Source organism: Eimeria maxima, genomic scaffold, assembly GCF_000499605.1.
Source record: "Eimeria maxima Weybridge genomic scaffold, Emw_scaff189, whole genome shotgun sequence".
Lineage (NCBI taxonomy): Eukaryota > Apicomplexa > Conoidasida > Eucoccidiorida > Eimeriidae > Eimeria > Eimeria maxima.
This window is the reverse complement of record NW_013564793.1, coordinates 10,001-20,000: the sequence shown is the minus strand read 5'-3', so window position 1 is coordinate 20,000 and position 10,000 is coordinate 10,001. Positions and strand designations below refer to the sequence as shown.

Here is a 10,000-nt window from a genome sequence, read left to right as displayed (position 1 = left end):
TGCAGATACTCCGGCAGCAGCAGCAGCAGCAACAGATGCAGCAGCAGCAGCAACAACAGCAGCAGCAGCAGAAGCAGAAAAGGTGACAGGTTCACAAGCAGCAACAGCAGCAGCAGGTGGTGGTAGTGGTGCAGCAGCAGCAGCAGCAGCAGCAGCTAAAACTGCTGCTGCAGCACGGTCCAAGTTTTTTGACACCGATGATGAGAGTGATGGAGAGACAGACCCGCAGCAGCAGCAGCAGCAGCAACAACAGCAGCAGCAACAGCAGCAGCAGCAGCACAAATGGCAGCAGCAACGGTATCATTGGGGGAAGGAATCCGACGGCAGCAGCAGCAGCAGCAACAACAGGGACAACAACAGAAGCAGCAGAAGGAGCAGCAGCACCAGCACGAACAGCAGCAGCAACAGCAGCAACAGCAGCAGCAGCAGGAGAAGGGCTAGTGTATATACAGTTGCTTCCTTACCTGCTGCTGCTGTGTCTCTCCCTTCTATGAGTTTTAGTAAGAAAGAAGGAAATAGGATTGAGCCTGTCCTCTTCCTACAGCAGCAAGCAGCAAAAAGATGGTATGCTGCTGCTGCTGCTGTTGCTGCTGCTGCTGTTGCTGCTGCTGTTGCTGCTGCTGTTGCTGCTGCTGTTGTTCGTTGTTAGTGGTGCTGCTGCTGTATTTTGCTGCTAATAGATACAGTACACCAAGCAGGTTATTGGGTGATAATTCATGGCTGTGCTGCTGGTGCTGCTCCCTAGCAGCAATAGCAGCAACAGCAGCAGCAACAGCAGCAGCAGCAGCAGCAGCAGCAGCAGCAGGGTGTGTATGTGTTGCTGCAGGTTGGAGTTGTATGGAGACAAAAGAAGAAAGTATGCAATTTTTAATAGCGGATATCTCCGCTATCTAGCTCTTCCTTATAAATCTGCTGCTGCTGCTGCTGCTGCTGCTGCTGCTGCTGCTGCTGCAGGACCACAGGAGCAGCAGCAGCAGCAGCAGCAAAAAAAGCAGCAGAAAAAGCAGCAGGAGGAATAATAGAAACAGCAATAGCAACAGCAGCACACCTCCTCAGCAGCAGCAGCTGCTGCTGCTGCAGAAGCAGCGCAGCAACAGCAGCAAGTTGCTGCTGCTGCTGCCTATTATTTGAAACTATACAGACTACCGACTAGGGTTTAGGGTTTAGGGTTTAGGGTTTTGTCTAGGGTTTAGGGTTTAGGGTTTTAATTCCCGATTAGGGTTTAGGTTAAGTCTGGAGGTGCACATACACCCCAACTGCAAAAACATATTGCTGCTATGCTGTCTGCTGCTGCTGCTGCAGCAGCTGCTGCTGCTTCTGCTGCAGCTAGGCTTCATCCAGCAGGAGCACAAATGGCCGCAGCACGGTCTGCAACGTGTCTGGCACTGTGCTGCTGCTGCTGTTGTTGCTGCTGTTGGTGCTGCTGCTGTTGCTGCTGGATAGGAGGGAGACAGATGGAGCTGCTGCAGTTGCTGCAGCAGCAGCAGCAGCAAGAGAGGGAACAACACAACCCCATTTAGACTTACGTAGCTCGTCAATGGTGTGCTGCACCTTCCCCTGCTGCAGCAGCAGCGGCTGCTGCTGCTGTTGCTGCTGCTGCTGCTCATCCAGCAGCAGAGGCTGCAGGAAGAAGCAGTACAGCGCAACTGCAGCACAGCGAAGACCCTCAGAAGGAATGCCGTACAGAGTCTCTCCCTTGTTGCTGCTGCTGCTGTCGCTGCTGCTGCTGCTACTGTCGCTGCTGCTGCTGCTGCTGCTGTCACTGGTGGTGGCTTCCTCCGCTGCAGTAAGTAGGGCTTCGCCCTCAATGCCTAGAAACAGCAGCAGCAACTCCCTCAGCTGTTCGCCTTGCTGCTGCTGCTGCTGCTGCTGTTGCTGCTGTTGCTGCTGTTGCTGCCAGAAGATGGTGGCATTTAAGAGGGCGACGCCAATTGGGCTCCAGCAGTCTGCTGCTGCTGCTGCTGCTGCTGCTGCCTGCTCATCCTTCACCAGTCGCTGCAGCAGCAGCAGCAGGCCGCCGAATGCCTCGTACTGCTGTTGCTGCTGCTGTTGCTGCTCCTGCGCATGCATGCAGAGTAGTCCAATAAGGTCTGCCAGCAACCAGCAGCAGCAGCAGAGAACACTGCCTCCTGCTGCAGCAGGCTGAATACCAGCAGCAGCAAAGCTGCGAGTTGCTGCTGCTGCTGCTGCTGCTTCCCCTCCTCCCCACAAAGCCCTCAACAAAGCATCTACAGCATCGTCTAGCCCCTGCTGCTGCATTTGCTGCTGTTGCTGCTGCTGTTGCTGCTGCTGCTGCTGTTGCTGCTGCTGTTGCGCTACATGTGTGTCTACTAAGCCTCCGCTCTGCTGCAGCCGGACTAAAGCCGTCTGAAACGCAGCAGCAGCAGCAGCAGCAGCAGCAGCAGCAGCAGCAGCAGTGTTTGCTGTTGCTGCTGCTGCTGCAGCAGCAGCAGCAGAGAGGCGTGGTGTCTTTGGTGCAGTATACACTGTAAGGGTTTCTGCCATTGCTTGCTGCAGCAGCAAGCCATCCTCTTCTTGTGTGTTGCTGCTCCTGCTGCTGCTGCTGCTGCTGCTGCGCCGGCGTCGGCTGTTGCTGCTCCTGTTGCTGCTGCGCCGGGCTTGGTTGGGTCTGCTGCCGCTGCTGCTGCTGCTGCTGCTGCTGCAGAGCCTCAGTTGCTGCATGTGCTGCGGCAGCAGCTGCGCATCCTTCCACCTGCGGAGTACTTGAGCTAGAGCCCCCATCGGGTCCCTGCTGCTGCTGCTGCTGCTGCTGCTGTTGCTGCTGCTGCTGCTGAGGGCAGCAGCAAGGACAAGGGTTGCTGCGCTGCGGCTGCATGCGTCGTCGTCGGCTACAATCAGCACAGACCCTGCGCAACAGCTGCTGCTGCTGCTTCTGCCGCTGCTGCCTTTGCTGCTGCTGCTGCAGCAGCAGCCAGTAAGACCTAGCCGCTGCATTACCTGCTGCTGCACTTCCTTAACATCTACAGAGTACTGCAGCAGCGCAGCAGCAGCAGCAGGAGAGTTCGCAGCAGCAGCAGCTGTTGCTGCTGCTGGGCGCCATACAGATGGCGCTTGAGGAGACGCTTTGCTGCAGCAAGTGCAGCAGTAGCAGCAGCAGCATGAGCAGCAAGTCATACTGCCTCTCCCGCTGCTGCTGCTGCTGTTGCTGCTGCTGCTGAGCCCAGCAGCGGAAAGGTCTAGCAAATGCTTTATCTGCAACCGCAGCAGCACGTTGCTGCTAGTTGCATGCAGCGGTTTCCCCACAAACAGCCCCGTAAACGGCACTGCTGCTGCTGCTGCTGCTGCTGTTGGTGCTGCTGCTGCTGTTGGTGCTGCTGACGGGACTCTGAATACCTCTTGAGGGTAACTCATGAGTGCTGCTGCTGCTGCTGCATGCAGCTGCTGCGCTGCTGCTGCTTCTGCTGCAGTACTAAGACATAAGAAGTTATAATCAGAGAAAAAGCCACAAAACCCCACAGATATATACAGCAGCTCTAGCTGCTGCTGCTGCTGCTGCAGCAGCAGCTGCAGCAGCTTATGCATGCTGCTGCTGCTCATGCTGATATTGTTATTGGTGGTGGTGCTGCTGCTGTCGCTGCTGCTGCTGCCTATTGGCTGCTGCTGCTGCTGCTGCTGCTGCTCAGGAGATGCAAAAAAGCGCCGCGTTGCCTCTTCATCCTCCACATACGCGATAATGCGCATCCGCTGCTGCTGCTGCTGCTGCTGTTGCTGCTGCTGCTGCACAAGCAGTTGCTGCAGCAGCTCCTCTGCATGCGTTGCCTGGGCTATGTGGCATTTGTTAAAGGCATCTGCGCTGCGGAAATCCAGCAGCAGCAGCTGTGGCTGCTGCTGCTGCTGCTGCTGCTGTTGCTGCTGCCGTAGCTGCTGCAGCAATTGGTGCTGCTGCAGAGGCTTCTGTGTCTGCAGCAAATTGAAGACAAAAGATGTGCAGCAGCCAGACCACTGCAGCGCAGCACTGGCACTGCCGCTGCTGCTGTTGCTGCTGCTGCTGCTCTTGTTGCTGCTGATCTGGCGGCTGCTGCAGCTCTTATTGCTGCTGCTGTTATTGCGGCTGTTGTTACTGCTGCTGCTGTTGCTGCCATTGCTGCCGCTCTCTGGGGTAGTTCCGTCTACACATTGTTGCTCCTGCTGCTGTTGCTGCTGTTGCTGCTGTGGCTGCTGCTGTTGCTGCTGTTGCTGCTCTTGCTGCTGCTGCTTCTGTTTCCTGCGAGCAGCGCGAGCTTCCGCAAGAAGAGCAGCAAAGTCTATTGGCTGCATCGCCGTCAGCTCTGCTGCTGCAGCTGCTGCAGCTGCTGCTCTGTGACAGGTAGAGCTGCTCAGCTTCTGCTGCTGCTGCTGCTGCTGTACTGTAGTGTATTTAGTACACCCTGCATCAGTTAGCAAAAAACAGCAAACTCTGTTATTTCAATGTTGTTGTTGTTGCTGCTGCTGCTGCATGCAGCAGCAGCAGCAGCAGCCGGATCGGCAGTGCTGTTCCAAGACGACGCTGTCGGCAGCAGCAGTGGCAGCAGCAGCAGCAACAGCAGCAGCAGCAGCAGCACGAGACGGCGTCTGTGTCTTTAATAATTTATTTTTTAGACTCATAGATAATTAATAACAAGAAAAGAACGCCACTGCAGCAAAGGTCTGCGGTGTGGGGCCCTGCTGCTGCTGCTGCTGCTGGTGTTGCTGCTCTTGCTGCTGGTACTGTTGTTGCCCTTGCTGCTCTCGCTAGCTCTTTCTGCCATTAAGGGCTTTGTATCTAAAATTTAGGGTTTAGTGCCTCCTGTCTAGGGTTTAGGGTTTAGGGTTTAGCATTCGACGGCAGTGCTGGGTCACTGCAGCAGCGGCAGCAGCAGCAGCAGCAGCAAGGAACTCGACCGCAGCAGCAAGTTATGCAGCAGCAGCAAATGTATCTATTTACCTACAGGTGTGTGTACAGCTAGGGTTTACTAGGGTTTAGGGTTTACTAGGGTTTAGGGTCTATTAGGGTTTAGGGTCTATTAGGGTTTAGGGTTTACTAGGGTTTAGGGTTTACGATGAGTATTAAACACAAACAAAATTCTTAAAATTCCTTTAAAACATCTTTCGTGCTGCTGCAGTTGCTGCTGCTGCTGTTGCTGCTGCTGCTGCAGCAGCTGCTGCTGCAGCAGCAAAGGGCAATCATATGCTGATGCGCCCTTCTCATCTGTGTGCCGCCGCAGCTGCAGCAGTATTTGCTGCTGCAGCTGCTGCAGCAAATTCTACAGGTGATTTTGCTGCTGTGATGGTATCTGCTGCAGCAGCTGCTGCAGCAGGATTAGCTGCAGCAGGATTAGCTGCAGCAGGATTTGCTGCTGCTGCACAGCAGCAAATTATTGTTTAAGTATATCAGGGAATAGACGCATGAGCTGTTTGAGTGTTTGCTGCTGCTGCTGCTGCAGTTCCTTAAGTGTAGGGAAAGGTGCAGCAGCAGCATCAGCAGCAGCAGGAAATAAATTCCTAAACAGCAACGAGAGCTGCTGCAGCAGCAGCACAGCTTCCTCCTCTAGTGCAGCATAAGTTTGCCATAATCTAGCAGCAATTTGCTGCAGCAGCAGCAGCTCTCCTGCAGCTAATTTATCTCCTGCTGCTATCTGCTGCAGGGATAATAATTTATTACGTAATGTACGCTGCTGCTGCAGCACATCCTTAAGGGAATCAGCAACATTTGCTGCTGCTGCTGCTGCTTCTGGTGGCAGCAGCAAACCCTCAAATATACGCAGCAGGTCCTGCAGCAGCAGCACAAACCGCGAATCAAACCCTAAACCCTCGAGTAAACCCTCAACAAATCTTTTTATACCCTCAGGGGATAAATCAAATAATGGTGCTGTTGCTGCTGCTGCTGCTGCTGCTGTACTGTCTGCTGCTGCTCCTCCTCCTCCTCCTGATCCTATTGATGGCTCTATTGATGGAACAATTGCATCAGCAGCAGCAGCAGATGCAGCAGCAGCAGATGCAGCAGCAGCAAAACTTGAGCTCAGGACCCCACAAACCCCCAAAGACGCAACGCATAAGGCAGAACGAATTGGCGCCATCCTAAACCCTAAACCCTAAACCCTAAACCCTAGAAAAAAAAGGAAGGAAGGAAGGAAAGAAGGAACGGAGGGAGGAAGAGGTACATGAACTAAACTTGGTTGTTGTGCTGCTGTGCTGCAGCAGCAAATACACCCAACGTATTAAGAAAAGACAGCAGCAGCAAGAGAGAGAGAGACAGAGCGAGAGACAGACAGATAGATCGATGATGTACAGCAGCAGCTGCTGCTGCAGCTGCTGCAGCTGCTGCTGCTGTTGCTGCTGCAGCAGCAGCAGCAACAAACGTAAGACAGAAAGAGCTATAACCTATCATCTCCCTTCTTATACTAAATGTTTATACAAATATACAACAGAGACAATATAAACAAAACCCTAATTTTATTACCTTCTTATATTATTATGTTCCTTGAGCTCAAGGTCTAGGGTTTAGGGTTTAGGGTTTAGGGTTTAGGGTTTGGGACCGGGTGAGCCACAAGCCAACGGACACCTCCGCGTCTCCCTCCCTTTTGTTCTTATTTTCTCTTCCTTCTTTTGTCTTCTATAAACAAAAAAGTCTATTTCTACAGTATTCACCATTTTCAGGGTTTAGGGTTTAGGGTTTAGGGTTTGGGGTTTAGGGTTTAGGGTTTGTGCTCGTCTCGTCATGAGTCACCGCAACCAGAGGCATCAATAGAGAAAGAAATAAAAAAATAAAAATAAAAATAAATAAATAAATAAAAATAACTTAATTAAATAATTATTTATAATTATTTCTTCTTAATTACCTATTATGACCTCTAAACCCTAAACCCTAAACCCTAAACCCTGAATTTTACTAGCTCGAGTCACCTCCTTCCCGTGCAGTTATGCGTTAGCTCGCCTGAGGGTTTCCTAGATTCAGCTAATTAGGGTTTAGGGTTTAGTAGTTGAGGGTTTAGGGTTTTAAGGACTATAAATATCTAGGGTTTAGGGTTTTAGGACCCCCGAGGGTTTGCGGTGTACGGCCAACGCCGATTAACGGCAAGAGGAATCATTAGGGTTTACGAGGGTTTAGGGTTTATTAGGGTTTAGGGTTTATTAGGGTTTAGGGTTTGTGAGGGTTTAGGGTTTCATATGACTAGCTGTCGCACTATCAGCTTTAATAAACCCTAAACCCTAAAAGAAAAAAACAAACCCTAAACCCTAAACCCTAAACCCTAAACCCTCGGAATGCAGCAGCAAGAAAATTTAATTAAAACAAAAAGAGGAACAAATCGCATAAGCAGTGCCACTATACTTTGCTGCGTTGCTGCTGTTGCTGCTGCTGTTGCTGTTCTTGTTGCTGCTTCTGCTGCTGCTTTGTTTAGCAAGCCACATTTGCTCCCTTCGCTGCGACGCAGCAGCAGCAGCAGCAGCAGCAGCTTGTGGGGAATGCGGCTACATCTGTTGCCTTTAGCATCAAGGGAGCCCATACATTTCCCTCTGCTGCTGCTGCTGCTGCTGCTGCAGCAGCAACTGCTGCTACTGCTACTGCTGCTAGTTTTGAGCAGCAGTAGCAGCAGCAGCAGCAGCTGCTGCTGCTACTGCTGCTGCTGCTGCTGCTGCTACTGCTGCTGCTGGTCATCTACTGCATGCATAGCCGAGGCGGAGCTGCGGCAACTTTTAATGTCTGAGGAAGAAACGTTAGGACATAAGCTGCTGTTTTTTGCCTTAATTGTGCTGCAGCAGGAAGCAGCAGCAGCAAATGAGCTACCTCCTTGCTGCAGTACTGCAGCAGGCTGCTGCTGCTGCTGCTGATGCTGCTGCTGCAATAATAACATCTCCGATTGCTGCTGTGTTGCAGCAGCAGGTGCTGCAGCACGACTACTGTACACCCCAACACACACAGCAGCAGCAGCAGCAAACAAACATAGCAACAGCAGCAGCAGCAACAGCAACAGCAGCAGCAGCAGCAAGTACAACAACAGCAGCAATGAATATAAATAAACTCAATACAGGAATCACAAGAAAACTGTGATTTCAGCAAAAAAAACCCTAAACCCTAAACCCTAAACCCTAAACCCTAAACCCTAAACCCTAAACCCTAAACCCTACAAATATTCTCCTGGCCAGGGTTTATCTCCATCAGCAAATCTTTTTGTTTCTTTTGGTTCCTTCACAACACCAAAAGTATTCTTACAGCAACTCCCACCCATCCTGCTGCTGCTGCTGCTGCTGCTGCTGCTGCTCTTGTTACTGCTGCTGCTGTTGCTGCTGCTGCTGCTGCTGATCCTGCAGGTGGTGGTTGTGGTGCTGCTGCTGCTGCTGCTGCTGACTATCGGCCAGAGCTCTACTACTTCAGCTGCTGAAGGTTTGGACCTTTCAGGTGTTGCTTCTGTTGCTGTTGCTGCTGTTGCTGTTGCTGTTGCTGCTGCTGCTGCTGCTGCTGCTGCTGCTGCTGCTTACTGTGTATCGAAGTGCTGCAGCAACCCCACATGCAGTTTTGCTGCTCTAAAAAAAATAGATGAGTCAAGGCTGACAAAAGGCAGAGGCAGCAGATCAATTGCTGCTGCTGCTGCTGCTGCTGCTGTTTCTGCCGTTGCTGCTGTTGCTGCTATCGCTGCTGCTGACTTTGCAGTTGCTGCTGCTGCTGCACTTGCTGCTGATGGCAGATATGCTGAGTGTTTCCTCCTTACAGCTATTGGCGACCTCTATACAAGGAGTTTCTGCTGCTGTTGCTGCTGCTGTTGGTGTAAGTGCTGCTGCTGCTGCTGCTGCTGCTGTTAGCTGCTGCTGCTGCTGTTAGCTGCTGCTGCTGCAGTACCTCTAGCTGCTGCTGCTCCCGTCGCTGTAGCTGTTGTAGTATAAGGGGGTTAAATAAGGTTAATGTGTTTCATTAAAAAGTGCTGCTGCTGCTATAATTGCTGCTGCTGCTGCATTTGCTGCTGCTGCTGCTCTTACTCTTGCTGGTGCAGCAGCAACTAGCTGCAGCAGCAACACTGCTGCAGTGCGCGTCAGCAGCAGCAGCAAATTCTTATTAATGTCTTGTATTAAATATCCTTGACTCATTGACAGCAAAAAGGAGTTGTGTCTTCTGCTGCTGCTGCTGCTGCAGCGTGGGGTTCCTTGCTGCTGCATGTACTGCATAGCAGCAGACCCACATAAACAACAGCAGCAGCAGCAGCAGCAGCAACAGCAGCAGCAGCAGCAGATGCTGCTAATGTTGCTGCTGCTGCAGCCCCATATCTTGCTGCTTCTTGCTTTTTATTGTGTATTAATTAGCAACACAATTTGCTGCCTCTAGTAAAAGGACCGCAGCAGCATGAAGCAGCAGCAGAGCGGCACTAGCACTAGCAGCAGCAGCAGCAGCAGCAGCAGCAGCAGCAGCAGAAACAGCAGCAGTGTCGTTTCCTTTGGAGTCAAGGGGCACGCTGCTGCTATCCATCTAATAAGTTTTTTACATTAACAACAGAATTAAGATCTGGTGCAGCAGCAGCTCGAGCAGCAGCAACAGCAGCAGCAGCAGCAGCAGCAGCAGCGGCTGCTGCTGCTGCTGTCGCTCCCGCCTCTACTCCTCCTGGTGCTGTTGCTGCAGCACCCGCGGCTCACGGTGTAAAAAGGTTAAGGAGATCTGCTGCTCTAGTTTCAGCAGCAGCAGCAACAACAGCAGCAGCAACAGCAACAGCAACAGAACTACCAGAAGCAGCAGCAACAGCAGCAACAACAGAGACAGCGCATGCAACAGCTTATACACAAACCATTTTGGTGCCGCAGCTACAGCTGCAGCAGCAGCAACAGCAGCAGCAACAGCAGCACTCGTAGAGGAACTTGCTGCTGCTGCTGCTGCTGCTGCTGCTGTTGCTGCTGCTTCTGCTGCTGCGGTTCCAGCAGCACTTGCTAACGCACAGGACGCGTTGTCTTTACACCTACAGCAGCAACAGCAGCAACAGGGGAAGCAGCTGCAGCAGCAGCAGCAGCTGCTGCTGCAGAAAACAGCACACATATATTT

General features: G+C 52.1%; 2 protein-coding genes across 2 annotated transcripts in view; one reads left to right on the top strand and one right to left on the bottom strand.

The window, feature by feature from the left end:
• The window catches only part of EMWEY_00020520 (DnaJ domain-containing protein, putative), a gene marked incomplete at both ends in the record, with an annotated part of 2,496 nt that extends 1,477 nt beyond the window's left edge, over positions 1–1,019 (top strand). Inside the window, 2 exons of the mRNA XM_013480398.1 lie at positions 1–500; positions 955–1,019. The exon at positions 1–500 is cut by the window's left edge and continues 600 nt beyond it. Of these exons, the coding sequence (XP_013335852.1) occupies positions 1–500; positions 955–1,019 (565 nt within the window). The remainder of the gene's footprint in view (positions 501–954) is intronic.
• Positions 1,020–1,326: 307 nt separating this feature from the next.
• On the bottom strand, positions 1,327–4,278 carry EMWEY_00020510 (hypothetical protein, conserved; the record flags this gene model as incomplete). The annotated part of the gene is made up of 1 exon (XM_013480397.1): positions 1,327–4,278. The coding sequence occupies one exon, from the start codon at positions 4,276–4,278 to the stop codon at positions 1,327–1,329; it is 2,952 nt and encodes a 983-aa protein (XP_013335851.1).
• Between the last annotated feature and the right edge of the window lie 5,722 nt (positions 4,279–10,000).